The sequence below is a fragment of the Hylobates moloch genome, unplaced genomic scaffold (assembly GCF_009828535.3).
Source record: "Hylobates moloch isolate HMO894 unplaced genomic scaffold, HMol_V3 SCAFFOLD_1, whole genome shotgun sequence".
Taxonomy (NCBI): Eukaryota; Metazoa; Chordata; class Mammalia; order Primates; family Hylobatidae; genus Hylobates; species Hylobates moloch.
The window spans coordinates 127,114,218-127,137,875 of NW_026652276.1; the positions used below are offsets into that span (position 1 = coordinate 127,114,218).

Sequence of the window (23,658 nt, forward strand, 5' to 3'; positions counted from 1 at the left end):
ATTGCATTTTCCCAGAAAGTGGCTTAAGAGGTGTGATTTCTACTAATAACCAACACAAGGTATAATTGTCCACACAGACTTCTGCAATCCAGGATAAGTTATTTTAAATGTAATCAAGAGGGGAAATGTAGAAACAGTGAGACACTTAAACCAAAACCAGATGTCTTTGGTCAAATCAGATCTTATCCATTAATTTTCTGTTCTTTATTTAAACATAATTCTCGAATGCAGAATTCATAAATTTTCTTGGGACATAAATAAACGTTAAGAATTTGGTGCAAACGGTGTTATAAGACACATCACATATTTTCAGTCAGAATTAACTTTTAAATTCACAGAACACTGTGGACTCAACAGTGAGAAATGACTACTTAGTGTCCCAGTAATTGTGTTTTTTATTTTCCTCTCAAATTTATTGTTGCAGTGCTAGGTCATTTTCTCCTTTATTCTGAAAGAGGGAGAGAGGGTGAGAGAGAGAAAATTTAAACCCTGAAAGAATAAGTTCTTGAAAATGAGAAGATGGCAGTGTCTTTTAAATGTCCGTGATAGCACTGTAGGTTTTCCTTGAGGAAGATAATTTTATACTTGTTGGTTACACGCTTTTGATTTTATGGGATTAACTGGTTGGTCTTCACTCTGTACACGTAATCACTGCAACTTCATTATAAACACTCATATAAAAGATTGTGACTGTTACTTCGGGGATATATGAGGCATATATTAAATGTGGAATAAATTCACACATTTTGAGCGAAAAACGTGGTTTTGTACTTTGTCATAATTCATAGTTGCACCCACATAGAGAAAACCAGATACAGTTGACACCCACTTACCTGGTGGAGAGAATTTCATCATGCAGAACACAGCCAAAAGCCATGAAATAAAGAAGTGAAAATACCTTCCAACTCTGACACAGTTGTCAGTATCCCTCAAAACAGCCGCATAAACTGGTGCATGTGCGATGCCCTGAGGAGATGGGTAAGACTTTATGAATGCTGAATTCACACCCTGTTCTAGTAAGTTTATTTCTCTGATTGCCAAGAGCAGATGATGTGTGTTAAGTAAGAAGTCTGCAGGGGGCATGCATGTTTGCATCTGCAGTGATTAGCTGAAAGGTGTGGAAGAGAAAGAAGAGCCACCCCCATATTTCATGGCCATCCACCCTCACCCAGCTTTGAATCTGATTGATTTGGGTTTGTTTTAAAGTTTAAAATCAGTAAACATAAACTAGTATATGTCAGGCTTTCAAATGAGTGCAAAAGATGACCCCACTTGATTTTATGTTGTTTTAAGAAGGGTGCATAATTTCCTTTGAAAATGGTTAAATGAGATGGAATGTTTGGCTCTACGGAGGGTGGCTTTTAATTGTCAAGATGGCTGAGCTATGTGCAGCAATGAAGGTGCCAACATTGCTGAATAAACATTCAACTTAAACTTTCAAACTTACCAAATCAACTTGCAATATTTACATTACAAAGAATAATACCTACACCCTTTCATATTAACTACTAAGTGGTAAACTTAAAATATAATCAATTTTTATATGGACTTTACAAAATGTATAAAGTGTGATAAATGAGGCTGGGCGCAGTGGCTCACGCCTGTAATCCCAGCACTTTAGGAGGCCAAGGCGGGTAGATCACGAGGTCAGGAGATCAAGACCATCCTGGCTAACACAGTGAAAGCCTGTCTCTACTAAAAATACAAAAAATTAGCTGGGCATGGTGGCGGGCGCCTGTAGTCTCAGCTACTCGGGAGGCTGAGGCAGGAGAATGGCGTGAACCCGGGAGGCGGAGCTCACAGTAAGCCGAGATCCAGCCACTGCACTCCAGCCTGGGCGACTGAGCGAGGCTCCGTCTCAAAGAAAAAAACAAAACAAAACAAAACAAAAAAACTGTGATAAATGATCAGGTCATTAGTATATCCCTCACCTGTTGAATTTTCAGCATTGTTGTATATCACGATACTACAGTGACAGTGATACAAGATCAAAGGGATTCCTTCCTCTTTCCATGCCACCCACTCCCTCCCTACTCAATCTTATGACAGTCACAAAGTATGGTGAGTCATTGACATTTCAGTAAAATAGTCCTCTGGGAAGTTTTCTAGATTCTAGATCTGGTGGTAAACTGTAGAATTACAGCCTCGGGTCCTTCCCTGGTAGACCACAGAGCTTCTATGAATGCTATGCTCATTGTTATTTTTATTCTTACTGGATTTTTTTCTTCATAAACAGAGTCTTAGATTCTTGAAGACAGCAGGGACAAAATCAAAACAAGGGAAGTAATGTACTATAACTTTAAAAACATGTTTGTTGTGCTTATATTCTACTAGTTGCTTGTTGAAGAAAATTTGGAAATAGAGAAATGGGTAGGGAAGAAAATCAAAACCACCTGAATTCAACATTACACACATCTAATAATCATCCTTTTCCACCCAGTTGGGATGGCGGTGTTGCCGACCTCAGGGGATGCAGCCGACTTCATCCTAATCTGTGTGTTTGGCATGGCCCCCCAGCCTCTCGCACCCCGTGGGGATGCTCTGTGCATTCTTAGGTGGTCGATCAGAACCTGTCCACGGAGAGGGGGCCCATTTGGAATTGCCTTTAGAGACTGCTACCCTCAGCACCAGGGCAAAATAACTGGAAGCCATTCTGAGGCTTGTGGGTGTACACACCAATCCTCAGCAGCGTTAGCTCTGGGCAGGCTCCCAGCATGACCAGTGTGGACCCGTCACATTTGAAGAACATGTCCTGGCACATTTTGCTGTCGTATTTAGTTTCATAGCCATGGAGTCAAACCTCCAAGTTTTGGACCCCTTCATTTTGTTTCTTGAAACTTGGGAAAACCTTGACTCATCAGTCATGCTTCTAAGTATAAAATCTGTTAAAACTCTCTTCAGTTTTTACAGTGAATCACTATTTTTTTTTTAATAAAAGTTTATTTTCAGCGACAATGGGTGTGAGTTACTAGGAGTAAGTGGGGGTGGGAGAGCTATTTTTAAGGAAGAGCACACACCCAGCAGCTCAGGAACCCGCAGCGTTGGACTAGGGAAAGGCAGAAGCAGGAGGGGGCCTGGGTCCAAGGTGAATGTTAACACTACCTTGGGAGAAATTCCCTGAGTTTGGCTCTAGATGTCTGTGAGTCTGAGTGGGTCAGCTTATCTCTTCCAGGAAGGCTGCACAGTGTTTCCTTGGACAGGGCATAGATTTGCTGCCTTTGTGTGGGGACTATGGAGGCCTAGCCCAGGCCAAGAAGGAGGGGAATATGTATTTAAGTTAAAAAGAAAAGAAGCACATGTATGCGTGTATATATCAGCCACAGATTCTAGCGAGCCTTTCCACTCTTAAAAGTATGGTGAGCATGGGAGAAATGAAACAGGTGTTTGTATTACAGTGTCTTTGTCTAAAACTTAACTTGACAATGTAGTTTTATTTTTCAAATAAGTGCGTTCTAATCTGTTCCCCTTGGCTTTGTGGCTCCCTTCAGCCCTTCTCCTCTGGTCAGCCTGTCTTTCAAGATAGGGAGCCTGTGTCATTCCTCTCTTTCTTGCTTTCGTGTCTGGGTTTGAGTTGCAGTCAATCCCAGGCTCTGCCTTCTCAGGTAGGTGCAGGCACTACTTACTCAGTCATACTGCTGGAGTACCTCACAGAGCCTCATAACTAATCTTAAAGAGTTCTTTTACAAATTCTTAGATTAAGTGTAGGTAGTGAAGATATAATAGTATAGCAATGTTGCTTTGTGAATCGGAATGCTGTTCGAAAGTGTTCATTTGATATAAACTGGGCTCTCTTTTTTTCAGACCCTCCTCATCTTTTCCCTGCCTTCCATCCTCCTGTACCAATTGATGCCAGACATCATGAGGGCCGTTACCATTACGATCCGTCTCCGATTCCTCCATTGCATATGTAAGTATTAACACTTTCCTCATTAATGAAATGGAATGAGATACTGGCTTTTACCATCTCAGGACTTTTTGTTAATGGCACGTCCACTGGGCTTTGAAGATGTGATAGAAGTGTAAGATTTACTTTTGAAATATAGCAAGCCTATCTGTTCGTGGGTTCACTGAAGCAAATCCCTGCTGCTTCCTGAGGAATGCCTGTCATACTAGGTAGCCGACAAGTATTTCCTATATATTTTACTGACATGTGTTCTGTGGGCTGTAAATACTAAATTAAAAAGTAAAAGCCTAATGGAAAGTTACCACTCAGAATATGTATTTGGTCGACATTAGGTTTGAAGTTTGTTATGTTCAAATTTCTGTAACATGAAAGTCCTTTTCTGGGGATCACAAGGAATTGTAATGAAATTTTTATGGTAAATTTTCATAGCCCCTATGTAAGTACACCAAAAGTCACTTGATTGATGGGAATGTCAGCCAAACAAAATGGCAAATGTGATCGAGCACATGGTTTACAGAAAGATAAAAGGAAAGAATGCTAGTGATAACATACATTAGAAAAGGAAAAAGGAAATCTCTTGGAAATAAATACCATCTTCCTTGGTTTGGAGGAAATAAAGGATGGTGGAGTTGCAAAGTAAAACAGTATTCTTTTGTAGTACTGTCCAGAAAACTGTCATGTACCATAATAATTGGAGCCACTCTCTGGGATGGGCTGTCCCTTGCTAACGGCCTTGATATATACATTTAGTCATATCTAATAATCACCCTTTATTGTGAGACAGTAAAGTTAGAAAAGCACAAATAATACTTTGAAGAATAATGCTGGTTATTCAGATGGTAGATTGCATCTCCGTGGCTATTAGTTACAGCTGTGTAATTACATATTATGCCAAAGAAAAATGAAGTTGTTTTAAAACAAGTCCTCCTCTGTGAACAGAATTAATTGATATTAACAATCCTAACTACATGCCCAAGTACACATATAATATTTTACCAACAGTTTTTTGGATCCATCTCCCATTACTGAATTGTAATTTCAGAGCAGATTTGCCTGGAGGTAAGTAATAAATCTGTGTTGCAGACTTCTATAAGCATTAAAGGAGAAGTGGGTATTTATAGAGAGAGAATGCAGAAACTTGTGACTTATCCTTTGACTTTTCACTGGAACACAAGTAAGTATTTACAGGGTTCTGAAGCCTGCTAAAAATACCCTCTAATAAAACCAGGAGGCCAATTTAAAATTCTCTATACAAAGGGAAGGAAATTCCTAGTTCAGCCTGAAACATGACCTGTAATTCACCCCATTATACAGAGGTTTTATGATACAGATGTGACCACATGGATCTCAGATGAGGATCTGCCCCATGGTTCAGAGCATGCAAGGGCCAGATAGACCTTGGAGACATGGATGGCTAATTCCTCCCAGACTGGAGCCTTTGTAATATAGTTAATTTAAGTCAGATTTTCTATGGAATTTTGGAGTTCTTCATTCTTTCAGAAATGATGTTCTAGAGCAATTTTTAAAAATGAGTTTATATAATAGGCTGAACTATTTCCTCTGCATTCATTATAGTTTGTCTTGTAATTAAATTCAAACATGAATTTATCAATAAAAATCCCAAGTCTTGGTTCTATGGCAGAATATAACAGCAAGCCCTCCTGTAGCTCCCACTGTGTGTTCTAGGCCCTGCTTACTGACCTGCATTGGCCCACGGTGATAACATCACAAGACAAGATGGGTCACATCTGGACCATCCTCGTAGACAGAGTCGGGGGAGTCACATTTCAGGTGTGACTGTTGAGCTGAGTTTTCTTTGGATTTTAGTTCTTCCTGCTTTTTTAGCCAGGCTTTGGATACTTTACTAGCATCTGACTAAATGGTTCTCTAGCAGCCTAAATGTGTAATTATCAAAAAGGTTGATAATGTAAAGCTGATAGATGATCCTGAGCCTCAAAAGGGAAGTCCTGGAAGATTCTGAGAGGGAATATCATTGCTGCGGGCACAGAGAATGGTGAGCTTATGGGTTTGTGGCCTCCTGGGACTGCCTGGTTTTAGTGCATCCTGGCAGGGCCCTGGGTGGACGCTATGCTTATGAAGTGGGCCCCAGCAAGCTGGGGCATGTCACGCCTCTGTGTCTTTGTGACTGACATTCTGTCTGCATTGGTCTCAGTGGCCTTCCCTCTCTGCATGGTGAACTCCTGCTTATATTCATCCTCAAGGCCTAATTTAAGGGCCGTCCCAGAGACTGTTTTTGTAGCACCTTGCATGTAGCTTTATTGTGATGCTTTTCCTCTTGCTTGGTGATTTTTTGTTAACGGTCACTGCTCCCTGCTAGTATCATGGGCAGTGCCCAGCTCTTGGTCAGGCACTTTGTAAAAGGCACTCAGTGGACACTGACATTGGCCCAGTCTGAGAGACGGTGGAGGAGCAGTCAGAGAGCTCGAATTCCTGTTCTTGTGCTGCCACTCTCTTCTGCTGTGCACTCTGGCCACTGACCTTTGCATGTATTGGTTTCATAATGTGAAGATGAAGCTGTCTGCTGTACCCACCTCTTCAGATCACAGGGAGAGTTCAATGAAATAGTGTTCATGTAAGCACTCTGTGAAGCACAGAGCTCTAAATAAATGCTGAAGGTTGACATTCCAGGCAGTGGGGGGCATGAAAAATACTGGGAGTTTCTATTCTGCCCTTGCTCAGTTATGAGTCCCTGGGTTGCTCTTGCACCTTCTGAGATATGATAAGTAGACACCTGTGATCACCTTGAAAGTGGAGGCTAATCGAGGCAAATGTGGCTTGGTTATAGAAATCTTAAAAGCACGTATTTGCTGAGGGATGAATCAGTTACCTAGGAAAGTAAAATCACTTCATCCAAAACTTGAATTCCAAACTGTTTGCTATATAATTGTCTTATAGAAAATGAGATCAAATGAAGAGTACTGAGTTTTTGCAATAAATATTTTTAATTATAAGAAGACAAAATTTGGAGATATTATCATTGTTTTGTACACACAATTGTTCTTCTGGTGCCAGCTTTAAAAACTAAATTACGAGTCTCCTAAAAACAAGGATTTGTGTTGATGGAAATGCCGACAGATCTCTGTTTAGAAGAAGGGCAGGCGCTTCTATAATTACGCTATCATATCCTATCATTAAAGATTCTATTGAAAGAGGTTTATAAATTGCTCCTCTTTTTTAGATAAACCACCCTATATTAAGGCATCAACGATATGGTGCAGAATTAAATTAAAATCTCATAAAATGAAATATGTTTCGTATTAGCTGTTTGACACTTAATTTGCCTCTGAATGAGTAGAGGAAATCACAAATTAACCTGCCTTTGTTTTTCCAACCATGGCTTATTACGTGTTAGAACAACTGCAATTACAGACTAATAATAACCACTAAGCCTTATAAATATGTACGGAAATACGTCAGTTTGTGTTAAAGAACCCAGTTTGTTAAATGGAATGCCTTCAGCTTGCCCTGCTTATTCTTACAGTGTTATCCACAGTTTATGGTTAGGCAGTGTAGAATGAGTACAGAAACTTGAATGGATTCAAATAATTTATAATTTATTGGCACTAGAAATAATTTATAATATAATGGCATTTTGCTTCTTAAATCAAAATTGTGAATTTAGACTCAGAACTTCTAAGTAGGACCTGGAATATAAGTATTATTATTCTCTGAGTTGTCACATAAAGGTTGTTATAAAATGTACAATTCCTGCATTGCATTTGTTTAATTCAAGTAATTTGAAAATTAAGAAACACTGGATATGAGGAATCTTCCCGTTTCCTCAGAAAGTTATTCTCACTGAATTCACCAGGTCTTAGGCCCAATAAACAACTGGATTGTTGCTCTCTGTCTCCCTGTCTCTCAAATCCTTTGAGAGACTTGTTAAGCTAGATTGCAAGAAGTATAATGTTTTAGAAAAAATATCAGAGTGAGTCTACTTTATTACTGAGATTATTTTGTGCATTAATGAAAGAACCTGAATCTATACACACATACTCTTGTTTTATGTGTATATTTTTACTTCTTGGTCTCCTCTGTATTTCCTGCCTTGCATTGTTGATATCAGGGCTGTTCCTTCCCTAACTCGAGGAGACCCTATTGTATTCTATGGGAACAAATGATGCCTGCTAGGCTAAAAATAAGTACTAATTTTTAAAATTTCACTTGGGAATGTAGGCAATTGGTATATTACAGCCTACTACCCCAGAATACAATTGCATTGTCAAGTGACTACTTTCCACAGTAATAATTAAAGTACTTTCTCCCTTGCATTTTGAGTGTGTGTTTTTTGTTTTTTAGTGTTAGAGCTCAATTAAGCATGCTTCCTTTTTAAAAGTAGACATGGTGTATTCGTAGAAACCCAAATTATAAAGTAGCTTTAAATTCCAATTTGATTTCATTCATTTTGGATTTTTCTTGGGAAAAAGAAATGTAGCCCTTACGTACAATCTTTCTGAGCCAAGGTTTTCTAATTTATGGACCAGTATGAATTGAATTTCGAACTTTCTGTTTCATACTGAGATCTGCAATTCATTTTCCAAAGCAGGGTCCTTGGTTACTAATCCACTGCAATAATTAAGCCCCACCAATCTTCTTGCCAGTCGAGCTGTGAGCTGCTCTTGCTTTGTGCTGTGGATGTGAACAGTACTGCACCCCAAGCCAGCTCACACAGAGGCTGTTGCATTTCACCATCCACTTTACTAATCCACTTTCGAAAACCAGCTTTTCTGTCTTAGAGAAAATGAGCACTCATGTTCTGTTCTGTACGTCAGCCTTTTTTTTTTTTCTTTGTTGAGTCAATGTGGCTCCTTCCAAGGCTGCCTGACACTCTCTGGAATCATTCCACCTAAGTAAGGAGAGCTGTTCTTCCCACTAAAAGTGGCCCACCTCCCTTCACCTCAGGGAGAGGACGCAGTACAAAGATCATTAATATCAGCTGTGAGACAGAGTGTACTGGAAATAGGTAAGGCCTCGCCCCCGTAATTATGGCTGCCTGTTAGGGATGAGAGCAGGGAGATGAGAGGCAAGTTTGGCATATGAATAAATACATTTCTTCCCAGAGAGAAAAAGCTCTAAGAAAAGATATATCATTATGATAAAAGCTTAGAGAAGGAAATAGTAAGTAGATGACCAGGGCTACTACTGAGTTCCCCTCCCCCAAATTTAGCACGTTGCTTGTCCTGGTATTATCTTTACTGAGAGCTCACATACTTATTCCAAAGGAGCCTCTTCAGTCTAGCTGCTTACTTAAAACACTATATTGGGCCTGTGCACGTAATAGTGATTTCATTCGTTGCATTCTCAGGGAAGTTTCCAGTAAAATATGGAGATTTAGTAAAATCTTATAATTATACTTGGGGGCATAACTAGTTTGGAATATTTTAATAGCGTAACTTAAAATTAACAAAGGAAAGTTATTCCCCCCCCCCCCAGTGTTTGTGCTTTACCATAAACATTATTAAGACTGGTAAAGTGTAATGACATATCAAATTGTAAACTCTAGCAAATACTGTAGCAAACCCTAACACACTCCCCACCCCACCCCCAAAAAGAAAAAGAAAACATGAACTAAATTATAATTACATCTCTCAGGGTGAAGACTATCTGGGTATTTCTTTGCATTTGCTAGGCTGAGCCCATGCTCTACATATGGTAGCTCCTAAATATTATTTTTAATGATGATAAAAATAATAGGTCACTTCTATGACCATCATTTTTCTTTTGTTTTTGTTTGAGTGTGTCACCTCATGCCAACAAGCTAGGATTCAAAAAATAAAAGCTGACTACTTTTGATAGAAGACATTCTATTAATAGTAGCTATTGCCACGTCAGATGCTCTCCACTGTCAAATGAATTTCCTGATATTAAAGCAGTTACTGGTCCCCTTATATGACTGAGTACTATTTAATGTATTGCTGCTTTCCAGACCCTACACATGGAAATAAAATGAATGAAATTAGCCATCTTAAATGAACAATTTAAGAAGACCATAGCAATATCAAAGATAAGGGCAAAAAAGATATGAATAGACAATTCAGATGAAAAAATATATAATCATGACCATAGCTGACATTTTTGAATACTTACTATAGGCTAAGCACAATATTAAAGACTTTATGTAGTCATCTCCTATAATATTTATAACAATTCTATGCTGGAGTTATTAGTCTCATTTTAAAGATATGGAAACCTTGACACAGAGAAGTTACCCAGCTTACAAGTAGGTAGTGCCATTGTGTTAACCCAGGAGTCAGACTCCACACCCCTTGCTCCGGACTTCCATGCCTTGCTAGTGAAAATGAAGACCACAGACTTGGCTGCTCTAGTTTCTATTTCCTGGGTGAGCACAACTATTTCTAACAGTACCTGATAGGAAGTTTTCAGTGTTACTGGCTGTCATTGTCTTCTGCAAATTCCCAAGGTCGAAATACAACAGTGTGTGAATAGCCATAAAAGCCACCTTCAGGCCTTTTGACCTAATATGCCTGTTGAGTAACCCAAAAATGAAATGCTTATCAGTCTTTGCTACTGTAGAATGTATGACACTAAACAACAGAACAATTTACATATTCAGCCACAGGAGTGGTTTGGTAAATTGTGATTCATCAACTGGGTGGAGTGTTGACCAATACTTAATCACATTTGAGAAGACTGTATTAGAACACGGGTAGATAATAATTAGTGATTATAGTGGTAAACCCAATAGAAGGGAAGCCATGTTAGAACACAATGTGTATCTGCCTAGAGCCTTCTTCCTTCAGATACCTATGGCTTGCTCCCTCCTTTCATACATTTCCCTGCTCAGTTTCTGCTTCTCAGAGAGGTCTTCTATGAACAACTATTTAAAACAGGGATTGGCAAACTATGGCCTATGGGCCAAATACGGTTCATGGCCTGTTTTTGTCAATAAAGTTTTATTGGAACACAATGACATTCCTTATTTAGTATTATCTATGGCAGCTTTAGCAATACAAGGGCAGAGTTGAGTAACTGTGACAGAGAATATGACCCTGGAATGCCTGAAAGATAAAGTTTGCCAACCTTGGTCTAAAATAACACCCCCTCTCCATCCTCACTCTACTTCTTTCTCTGCTTTATTTTTCTGTTTTTTATGAGTAGTGCCATGTGTCATGTTTTCTACTTTTATGCATTTCTACTGCTATTCTTCACATTTTTCACTGCATGTCAAATCAAAAATAAATGTCTTATTATTTGGTTATCATTTCTCATGATTAACTGAAAAAGTTTAAGGCCTGCCTAATTTCCAAGAACTATCTTAGGCCACCTACATACATAGTTTCCTCATAGTTAGGAAAAGATGGTTGAGTTTCCATTCCTAAACTTTTAAAATTCTGATGAGCGGGCACATAAATCCAGATCCGCTGATACACACTGTACTTTGCGTTAAGAAACAACCACAAAACAGATAAATTGTACTCAAAGGGCATATACTCCTTTCTGTTTTGCAGTATTTCTAATGACTGAAATATTGAATTCGGTCCTCAGTTGCAGAGAAAGCAGGCCCTAATTATAGTGTATATTCAGAGAGTCTGAGCCCCAGCTTCTTGGATAAAATTCCTGTGTTCTTTGTGCTGTGCTCAGCAGCATGGTCCGGGAGCAGATATTGACTGAGGTATTCACGTTCACTGAACCGGAAGCCGCCGACTCTATAGAGGCTGCTGTCAAACCTGTTGCGGGGGCCTGGGAGGTACTGGGCTGTAACAGACTTTTTTCTTTGAGTACAATGCTTCTACTCATGTTAAGCCTGGCTTCAAAGAAAACAGAAATTTACTGTCGTCATTTTATCTATTTTTTTAAATATGTGTTTGAGAAAATTGAACTTTAACAGAATTTGTCCCGATGGGAAGACACTTTGAGGTTAGGTTTATATGATGAATACTGCCCAAACTGAAGCTCCCTGCAGCCTTCCCTATGTGGCCGTCTCTCCCTCACTTAGGTAACAGAGCCCCACTTTTTTCACCTAAACAAAGACATGCCATTTCCTATAGCCACACTGCAAGCTGAGTTCATTTCAGACCTTTCCTCCGGGGAACAAAGGCCAATGACACAGGGCTGCCTGTCACTCATTGTTGTTATTGTTGCATCCCCATCCCTGCCCCAGGGAAAATCACACATCAGAAAGTAAATGTTAGCAGATATGTTTCCAGGAACCTGCTTGCTAACTTTTTGAATATGAAGTAACAGATTAGCCAGGTTTTGGATCTTCAGTGATCCAAGCAAGCTAAGCACACTAAAAGGAAATAGGAGGAGAGAGGTGGATTTTGAAACTCATCCTTGGGAGTTCTGAGAAAACGTAGGGATGTTTTTGCAGATAGCTATACTGAAACAAATTTGAAAAATACAATCTTGGCCATTTTTAGTTTTGATATGGACTTTGCAAAAGGCAGACCAGAGCAAAAATGGGCATGATTATGTTCCAGTTCAGTAAAAATTAACAAGTTAAATGGCTTACTGGCCTGTGTTTACCTCCTGTGCTGACTTAGCTAATTTGGTGACATTGCCTCAATTTTTATAACTCTGTGTTGAAAAACATCAAGTGCAATGCTAGAAATATACTCTGCCTCTTTTCTCTTGTGTGTGTCTACACACATATGCAGGAAGAAAATAATGCAGGGAGAATGGTCAGAGTGGCAGGAACTGCCTTAGAGCATGTGAGTGCATTTCCAATAAAGATAAAAGTGAGTGTCTGTAACCCAAAGCCATAGGTTTTCTAAAATTCCATCACCTAATACTTTGGCATATGCAGCATCACACATGTTTATAAGTGACAGATATTTAAAATTTTCTTATGCAATACAGGGAGGTTACAGATTCACTAAAAGAAACTTCTCAGCTGGGACTCTTACAGGGAACAGAAGCCTAGCCCCAGACTGAAAATCTGAACTAATACCAAAATGAATTGTGTGTACAGTTGCCCTTGAAGGCATTCTCTTTTTTTAAGCCTTTTTTTTTTTTTTTTTTTAAGGTTCTCCCACACAGGGTCCCTCATTGCCGGGAAGCACCTGTAAATTGTTCCTAAGGAGCCCCGTGCATACCATGGCCAAGTCTAGTATGGCCTAGGTAGCCAGCCTAGGGGAGTCAGGTTAACTGGGCACAGTAAATGATTCCCTCAGGCCTGACAAAGTTAATGTGTCTTTCAAAACCTGGGAACAAGTTACACGTGAAACAGGAAAACTGCCAATATTCTTCTAAATACATTCAAATAGTATCCAAATATTGCCAAGTTCACCATAAGTGAATAGTATCTCTGTCATCTGATGGGGAGTGGGGAGAGGGAAGCTCTAGGAGTTAAATGAATTGCCTCATTTGCAAAACAAATCACCAAACCATGTTGCTTGAATATGCTTTACATTTTTAAGACAGCATGGAAATAAATATTTCCAGTTTACTAAAATGCTTCTTGCCTCTGTTCAAAGTAATCTCTGGTTCCCCCACAGAGCAAAATCCCCATATTCCTAGCACCCATTGTCGTTAACATGTACTGTGCACACTAAGGAAAGTTTTCAGGAACAAATTTAAAATTTTAAGTTAGTAACATAAACAATCAGACCTCTAAAGGGGCCTCTGATTTTTCATATGTTATTTGCCAGGGATATAACAGATTAATATTAGAATTATGTTGGATTATGTTAATACTTTTATTACCTGCTATGTTGATTTATTTAAAGTAAGTATTTTATGTTTTTTTTATATATCTTCACTATGTTACTGCATATGCATATGTACCCATACAGCGCTCACTTCTGTCTGTGTTCCTTGTAGTACTCTAAGCCTGTCCTTGGGATTAGTCAGCCAAAGACAGCCTGGTCTTCCATCTTAAAGGAAGTAGTCAAGAGGGGAAAAGAAGGTTAGCCTCAAGTATTTTAATCTTGTTTTAATGATCAAAGTCATTTCAGGGCTGCAGTGATACATGTAGTCATTGGATTGAGAGAAGAACAGTCCAAGTCAAGAGCCCACTGGAAATAGAAGAGTGAGGCTGGAGCTGTGAGCAGAGGTGCAGCCTTCTTCAGAAAGCCACGCTAGGCTCCATTCTTTCAATTAAATAGCTGCACGGTTGTGGATGTCGTATACTGTTTGTGAGAGAGAATTTTCAAAGTTTAAATCCTTGAGCACTTCTGGAGTCTCTCTTCATCCTCTGGAGTGTGGGGAGCAGGCTGTGGGGATCTGACCCAGGAGGTGGGTACACTTCCAAAGGCCTTTTCGTGATCTGAAGTGCAATCCAGAGATGCACTGCACCATATTTAATTTGTGTTAACCTCCCCACCTTTCCCCATCTTTTAACCAGACAAACAGGACTTTTTAGTTACTTAGGTTATTATTGGTGGTGGTTTCTGTGTTTGTTGGAGGAGGGAGTTGAGTTGGAAGTTGGGAGTTGTGGAAGTTGAATTGGAAGGAGTGAAAAGTGGAGTCCACCCCCTTCCCCCGAGTGTATTGGAGAGAAACATCTTTCCTTGGTCTGTTTGCTTTGCAAGGGTGTCCTTTGATGAGGTCTTTGTCCTAGGCACCCACTGAAGTTTCAGTGTACTCAAGCTTTAGAAAAGCCTATTGGCCCTTCTTTGTTTTCTTTGTTGAACTGTTTATTTTGCTTTCTTCCCATGAGGTTCCCTGGCCTTGCTCTGACAACGCTTTTCTGCATGAATTACATTCCTCCGAGCCACAAATCTCCTAATTCTTCCAGTCCATTTGATTCCGGCCTGTGTGATTAGTCCATGGCTTCGATCCGCTGTGGGTCTCTGCCAAGCAGAGTGCTTGCTAAGTGCCCCTAACGTGGAGACCTAAAGACATTTTTAAACCTCATTAGTGAGGAGAGTAGTGCTTCATTCTAGTTTAATAACATGGCTACTCTTGAATCATTACTAGCCTTAAAATCAGTGAAAGAGGCTACTAAGTCATTTCGTTTTCTTTCAGTGTGAATAAGGCTATTGAAGGAGGGTAGTTCAGGTGTTACACTCAAGCCCAAGTTAGTAACCTAAATCATCCCATGTAGGGTGAGAGGGGAGCCCACTAGCTCCATTTGAGTTAGATTTACATATCTAAAGAATTTCATCATAATTTGCATAAAATGGATTGCCATATATATAGAAATAATGAACAACAAAAACAAAATTATTCGAGTATCTTACTATAACTATTACATTTTCTTGTACATATGTTATTTTTTGAAGCATGGTTTATGACTGGGACAGAAATGAACAGCTGATAAACTTATGAACTATGTTTTCTAACTCTATTAACAAAGAGTAAATATTTTATTCTTTAATGCATTATACCCTCAATGTAGATATTGGTAAAACATTGTGATATAGCTTGACAAAATTCAGGTGTCTTAAAAGCAAAATTCTTATAAATGGTATGTTCAATTGTTTTTACTTGCCTTTTTGTGCATGAGAATTTCTATTCTTAACAAGCAGATGGGGTGTATGGTAGCTAACCAGGGGTCTGCATTTATTGATAGTGTACCTGGGAGTAGTTTTAATAATAATTTAAAAATATTAAATGATAATAATTAACATTAAAATAATAATTTTAACAATAAATTATAAACAAAATATAATTTTTATAAAATAAAATTAATAAAAAAGAGGACCAAAAAGTTTGTCAAGAATGATTGAACACACAGTCTGTGATGAAAATGCTACAGTATAAATACTTATTTTTAACACAGAAGCTCTTCCTTAAAGAACTGCAGAAGTACCAAGGAGTGTGGTCAGGGCCTGGTTTCATTGGTATCCTCTTCTTTTCTTGCTGGGCCTGGCTTGAATGAGGCTCTTGGGGTCTGACCTCTGTGAGCCCCCAATATGGCTGTGCATCATTGGAGCACAGACTTTGTTGTGAGGTTCTCTGCTAGTGTTCCATTTAGCAAATAAACACTTCACTGTGCAGGATCAAGCTGCTTCTTCACAGAGGGAGGATTTATCAGGAAGATGGGAGTTAAACCTCTTTTGGCTAGAAGAGGCACTTCCTGCTTGGAGTGGGCTCTGCAGACAGAACCCCCAGTGAGCTGAAATGCAGCTTCCATAATACTTCCTGCATAACACAGCTAAACATCCCTCATGAGGGTGACTGGATTATGGCTTTGCTAAATAGTTTCTTTGAGCATATCCCTTCCCCACCCAGTAATTGGTTGGTTACATTCACCCACGACAGTGCTATTTGGTTGGGTTTCAAAGTGTAATTCCAGAGAACTCAAACATAGTGCTGTTGGCACATGGCTTCTCATGATCATCTTTGTAAAACTAGTTAATCATCTGTTTTTGTAATAAATGTGGACCTCAGTGAGTTTCCATTCTCAACTCTACCACAAGTTAACTAGATCCTTGAGCACTTTCCCTCATCTCTGCAGGCCTTGTTTTCATGTACAAAATAAATTAATTAAATGATCTTTAAGATCCTTTCTAGTTCTTAGCATCTCATGCTTATGGAAAAATTTAAATTTGTTCATTGTTTTTTCCTAGTGTGTGGACACTTACAAGGGGATTCCATGAAAATATTGTGGCCCTGACACATGCATGCCCACATGCCATTTTTCCCCCCAAGCCATAAAGTTTCTTGCCTGCTCTTTTCCTTATGTGAGGCTCTGCTGAAAAAGTCTTGCCTGAATGCTGGGCATACTTCCCTCATTATTCTTTATACTCTGCAAGTGACACTTTGTGTATACTGCAGCCACCAGTGTGACCTGCCATGGCACTACAATTTGAACATCAATTTAAATAGCTTCCCTTTGGAAGTTAAGGTAGCTAGATAACCATACCATCCTTTTCTATTAAAAGCCTCAATAATGTTAAAAATATAAGTGTATTTAAGCATACATGCCCATGTGTATCTGGTTTGGGGCAGTTTTTCTTTGTGTTTAAAAACAGACTTTGAAGCATAGACTGGGTTTGAATTCAGCTCAGATATTTACTGTCAGATTACTGAATCTGTCCAAGCCAGTTTCAACATTCAATCCCATTTTATATCAAGGATTCAGCAAAGGAGCATATATATAGCACTTAACACGGTGTCTGTCACAGCATAGGTATTTGACAAATGGCAGGATTGCCTGCTACATATCTATCACCATATTTAAATCATCTATTCTAAGTAGTACATCCCTTTTTCCATCTTTTAACATCTCTGAAGTTGGGACGTAGTTTACAATCTATAGTGTTTTACAATTGCTTATTGGTGAAGTGGCAGTCATGAGGAAGTTCCAGGTATCTTTTAATAAAATAATTTTGCTTATATTTCCCTTTTTTGTACATGTACTGGAATGATATATGTTTAAAAAATCTATGTCTGAATAATTCTAAAAGATATCTTTTAATAAGTAAACTAAAAACCAAAAGTGATAGGGAACCATTATCTTTTTTTAGTGGTATCTAACATAATTTTGCACCTTTAGATCAGTAACATCTTAGAGTTGAGGATATGTAGTGTGTCGTATGTATTATGTGTGTGTGTATGTATGTATTCAGTCAAAAAATTGATTCGTTGTCAAGATTTTTTCCCCTGAGAGCCCAGCCACATTTTCCTAAATGTTAGAATAATGGACCTAGTTGCAAGAATGTAAAGTTAAAAATGTAAAGAGAATGTTTTCAAACTGCTGTTGCTGCCTAAACCTTACAAAATGAAAAAACGAGCACTTCTTCAGCTTGGAACAGTTTATAAAGGAGGAAAGCATGTGTTGTGTGATGGTTATGCTGGTGTATTTGTGCAGATGCATAGCACAGGCTCTGAGAGGGTAAGACTTCATGATTAATGGTGTTTATTCTTGACAGAAGCCTCCTTTATTTATCTGCAATACAGTTTAGCGATTTTATCAGGCACCTGAATGAAAAATATTCAGTCATACCAATATTGCAGTGTAAATTGAGTAGAGTCACTTTTTATTATATCTTTCTGCCTTATCATCTGCACAGTAATTTTCTAGCAGAGGTTTGATATGGAAAGGCTGGATTTAGCTGTACTTGACACAAAGCCTCTTCAATTTCCGCTAAAAGTTCAGGCTGCTCTTAGAAATGTGTGTGTGTGTGTGTCTGTGTGTGTGTATAATATATAAACCTTCTCTCTTATCCAAGCAATTTCAGGATTTGAAAGAATAAAGATAAAATGCACAAACCTGGATGGGAGAAATGTTGTTAATATAAAAACATCTAATAGCTGTGAACTCACTGGCAAAAGCTCCTTTAGTGTTGAAGCTTCTGGCTCAGTACTGAACCTTTTGCATGGCTACCTGGTCCCACTTTCTTCTAATCAATCACCATCCAAATCCAATTAGCATAAAGCCAGACCCCATCGTTTCTCCTGGGAGAATGGCCCAGAGACGACATCAGTTGCTGCAATGATTGTGATGCTATTCTCGAGAAAGGAAAAAGAAAAGAATTCTCATTTGTAGGATACTCAAGTGATGGGTCGCTAAATTTTAAACAAAAGTGTATTCAAGCAACAGACTTTATAACATGGTCAAAGCTAAGCAATGACAGACAGGGAAAAATGGTTTGAATCATAGAAATCATTGGATTTTAGGAACAAAGGGGGCTTTAAACCTTGTGAGTAGAATGGAGATCATCTACTCCAAAGCTTCTCATTTGACAGATGAAAACAGTGAGGCTCAAAAAGCTGTTTTTGATAAGACCATGGTCCTGTGCACAGGTTTTCCAAGGGTAATATGAACAAGTAATTCTTGCACATCATTTAGACATTTCCAGTCAGATGAATCTCTCCTCCTTTATGGTACTGGAAGACTTGCTTTCTCTCTGAAGAAGGAACTGCAGGAGGAGACTTTGTAGCTCCTTGTTAAGTAGCCAGACTCATTTTCAGTCCTCCATGATGCTGTTCTCTATGTCTTGGGCAAAGTTCCCGAAGGCCGTGATAACAAGACCCCTAAGAAAAGTATCCCCTTATGTAGAAGTTGATGCTGCTTTTCTGTTGAATAATATAGACAGATTGTTCCCCATCACTACATACACTCTAGAGTACACTACATATACTCCTTTTCCATATATAATTTAAGTTTGAAAAGTTAACACCCTCCAAGGGGATAAAGTTCTGAAATATTGAGAAGTATGCTTAGGACATAAAGCCTTAGTCTCATACAGTAGTCCTACAAGCTCTACTTCCAGTTACATCTAAAGAGCCTGCCACTTCAAAAGGGCTCACTTTTTTCACCTTTATGGGACCAATGGCCCTAGCAAACCTTGAAGATTTTATTCTGGAAAAGAGTTATTGAATCACTAATGATAGTTCCTTGTTGGACATCTCCATATAACTTAAAATAAGGATGATTAAAAGAATGAGAAGTAGGAGTGAGATGTCAAGGTTCAAGGGATAACTCAAAAAACAGTCTAGTTAGTAGTTAACAGTAATAATAATTATGATGAGGATGATGATGATACTAATATAGAAAAAGTCTTTATACTAGCTAGAAGATGAGACTACTGTTGATCAAAGATTCATTCTGATCCTTGAGGTAGCCTTACTGTCTTCTTGGCTGAGAATTCTAGGTGCTTCCTGTCTTTGTTATAAATATCCTCTGTAACACCTGCCACTGGACCCAAGATTAAGCAAGGATTAAATAGTTGGAACCCAACTTCCTGTTTTCAATTAATTATATCCACCTAGTACCTGAAGTCTGCTGAGGGGAAAGTTCTTGCTTGAATAACAGATTCTGCCTTAGTGCTGCTGAGACTTTTAAAGTAGCTGTTTACCTTGAATTGTTGAGATTTCCATGTAAATGATACAAGCTGTTTGTAAACAGATCTAATTGAGTCTCTTGTGTGTATGTTAGGGTCCTTTTCCCTTACACTTGATGTATATTATGGCTCAGACTCAAAAGTTTCTGCTAAAGGAAATCATGATGGATAAGTTTCCACATTGTTGGAAAATGTAACACCTATACAAACAAATGTCACTTATCCCAGGAGTTTTCTAGGCACAGTTAGTTCATCATAAAGGGACTTAGTTGTTTGAGGAGCCATTCTTTCTACGCTATTGTGTGTCAATATTTTTCTATTTTGCCTTGTATTTTCTTTTGGAAAGGATATTATTTTGCCTGTTTGAGTACTGTTTTTGAGATGGAATTGGTAATTCATCAAATTGCAGAAAATAGGATCGGTAGAATTAGTGGAAAATAGAGAGGAAAGTCACAGAAATCAAACTGATTTAAAAATTTTTGTTTTCTCTGTCTCTAAAGAGAAAAGTTTTTTGTTTATTTTTTTTTCCTCATGGCAATGAAGTTGCTGAACTAAAACTACAGAATTATTATGCTCTTGAATTCACTTTGGAGAAAAAAAATCCATCATCTTAACTAAGGTAAATCAAATCGCTTAATCTATCTGTTAGGAGAAAAGATGAGATGGGTGCGCCTAAGTAATGCCGAAGTGACATCATAGCTGAACTCACCCGGCCACAAACAGCTCACTCCCTATCAGGTCCTTGAGGGAAATCAGTACTCAAAAAGGCAACAGAAGCCAGGTGACTTTGGCCTTAACCAACCCAGAGCTCTAGGAATGGCAGCAGCAGCAGGAATGAAGGTGTTGGTTGTAGGGGCCAACATTTACTGAGAATTTACCATGTGACAGTCACCAGGCTACATGCTTTCTGTATACTTCCCTGTTAAAAAGGAAATGGTACAGTGCTGCCACTTCTCTGTCTGGGCTTAAGTAGCTGGAGAGCAAAGTAGGCTTTTAAAGATCTAGTTCACCCAACAGTCAAACCTAAGCCCAAGACCTTGCAACTGGTGTATAGAACAGCTTACTGAATGCACACTTCCAGGTACAGGGAGCAGGAGAGTGAGATGGAAGGAGAGACTCCTTTGATCCTCTGGGCCTGGCTGGATTGGCCTCTGCCGTGGCCTGCTCCACTGGAGGAAAAGGGACTACCCAAGGGAAAAAGCTTGGCTGATCAAAGGTAACCACTTGTTATCTCAGGGGAAGAGGAGAGGAAAGGACATCATCTGTGTGCTTTCTTAATGCAGATCAGTTAGGAAACTGTCTAGAAAACAGAGCCGCATCAGATGTCACAGAATCCAACCAATGAGAGCAGCTCTCCATCACCCATTCAACATGGCACCTAGGTGGTAGGAAAAGAATTGCAACTGGACATATGAATGTCTCTTTTGACAGCGACAGCTGTTTCTTCATCAAGGTGGTATTTCTGTGGACATTGTAAAGATGGACATAGCATATTAGCAATGAATTATATTTATTTTTATTATATTAATTAATTTATAATTTGTAATTAATAATTATAAATGAATATTATATTCATTTATACTTATTAATTCCATTTTATACTTATATAATATATGCATTATATAATAAAACATTTTATATAATAGTTACCAGTTTTATCCTTCTTACCAACTCTAGTAATCAGGGGAAGAAGATAAGAAAATGTCTTCCATTTATTAGACATTGCAGAAACAAGGATACCTTTGTGTGAACTATTTGGACTCCATTTGGAGGACAAAAAAAGTCTGCTAAAATAATAATTTAATATATAATGTGTACTCATAGAATTAAAATATTTAAAACATATGTTATTTAAAAACAAGTTGTCATCTGCCCTTTGGTTCAGGTACGCTCTTTTCTCCACTTTTTTTCTCTTCTGTTCTTAATTCTAAAATGTGAGACACATACATTGAGCTCTTTAAACAAAAGTTTAAACAAAAGTTAGTGGGATAGAACCCAGTCCCAGGCTATGAGATGTGGTCATTTAGCTCTCAAGTACTTATTTGAACCAGTAGTATGTTCATTAAGATCTCTTTTTAATAACAGTGCATTGCACGTTATAGTGGCTGGAATGGACTTTCTTTTTAATTCTTTGACCTTGAAATTTTAATTTATTAATGAGTTATATTTACAGTACAGAGTAGAGACAAATTTGGCACATTGTTCTTTGCAGTCTTTCCTGGAAGGAATGAAATCAATTTTAGCTATAAAGAATTGCATTGCTCTTATACAGTGATACTTGTATAACATTGTTTCGGTTGTTGGAAGAACATGACTAACATGTATTTGTTTGGCTTCTCTCTTCACAAGAAGATCCTTTGATTGGCTTAGCAGTAGCCCCTGCCCCCTCCAAAGTTAATACACAGATGTCCACCTTCCATAGCTTACGTTGAATTTAGACTAATGCGTCAGCTAGACTATTTTTGTTTTATAGCAGTAAATATGTTATTTATGTTACCTTTTAAAGCATCAATATTTTATAAGTTTTGAAAAATAAAAATTATATCAATTTGATTTTCTGAATTTAATTGAAATGGTTGAAACCACTGTGGGAAATCTTGATGTATTTGGCATGTATCCTTTTAAAAAATTATTGATGAATAATACAGAGAAAGGTGCACAAAATGTACACATGTAGCTCGGTAAATGATGATGAATGATTGTGGAGTGAAAACTTCTAACTTAACAGTTCTAGAAATAGAACATCCCCACACCTCAAAAGCCCTTCTTCCCTGCTCTCCACCCACCTGAAAGTCAACATTATCCTGACTATCCTAACACTGAAGTTGACTTTTGCCTGTTAATGAACTTTATATAAATGGGATCATACATTATATTCTTTTGTGCCAGGTTTCTTCTTTTTTTAGTTAATTTTTATTTTTTTCTGATGAACTTCCCATTTTATTTATCACAAATTTTTTATTTTTAAAGCTTTTTTATTACATTTTTTTATTTCAATAGCTTTTGGGGTACAAGTGGTTTTTGGTTACATGGATGAATTGTATAGTGGTGAAGTCTAAGGTTTTAGTGCACCTGTGACATCAGTAATGTACATTGTACCCAATATGTAGTTTTTTTATCCTTTATTCCCCACCCCCCCGCCGACCCCTCACCCCCTGCTGGCTTTGAGTCTGTAAAGTTCATTATACCACTATGTATGCCTTTGCATACCCATAGCTCAGCTCCCAGTTATAAGTGAGAACATATGGCATTTGGTTTTCCATTCCTGAGTTACTTCACTTAGAATAATGGCCTCTAGCTCCATCCGAGTTGTTTCAGAAGGAATTATTTCATTATTTTTTATGGGTGCTGGGCTTCTTCTATCCATCATTATGTTTGTGAGATTTTTTATGTTGTAGTTTGTTCATTTTCATAGCTGTTTACTATTTCATTGTATGAATTATTTGTCCATTCTGCTGTTGATAGATATTAGGTTGCTTCCGATTTTTAAGTGGATGACTAATGCTTCTGTGACTCTTTGAGTACATATGGCACATATGCACATGTGATTGTCTCATATATTCCAAGGAAAAGGATTGCTGGATTATATGGTAAGAATTTGTGCAAGTACCCAATGCCTGACTGTTTTCCAAAGAGGTAGTTCTAGCTTGTGCTCACATTGAGAGTTCCTGTTGGCCTAAATCCTCATCAACATTTGTCACTGTCAGACTTCTTAATTTTAGCCACTCTAGTGGATGTTTAATGATAATTCATTTTGGTTTTAATTTGCACTGCACTATAAATGATGTTTATGGAGAGTTAGTTAAAAGATAATAGAAAAACCTTATCATACTAAGAAATAAAGTGTAATTCAAAATACATGACTTTTATTTTGAATATGTAAGAAGTGCATAATGCCTGAGAAAATGCTGGAAGTAATTATGTTAAAATGTTGACATTGGTTAGCTTGGATAGAGTGAATGGCTATTTCTTTTTTTAAATAATCACTTGTCTTTTTCATTCATGGAATATGAAGTCCTTTTATACTCAGAACAAGAA

The 23,658-nt window shown here is 38.1% G+C and overlaps 1 protein-coding gene across 1 annotated transcript in view; it reads left to right on the forward strand.

Moving 5' to 3' along the window:
- The window catches only part of GLI3 (GLI family zinc finger 3), a 274,556-nt gene that overhangs the window by 158,284 nt on the left and 92,614 nt on the right, over window positions 1-23,658 (forward strand). The window contains exon 4 of the mRNA XM_058439226.1: window positions 3,802-3,907. Coding sequence (XP_058295209.1) covers window positions 3,802-3,907 — 106 coding nt within the window. The remainder of the gene's footprint in view (window positions 1-3,801; window positions 3,908-23,658) is intronic.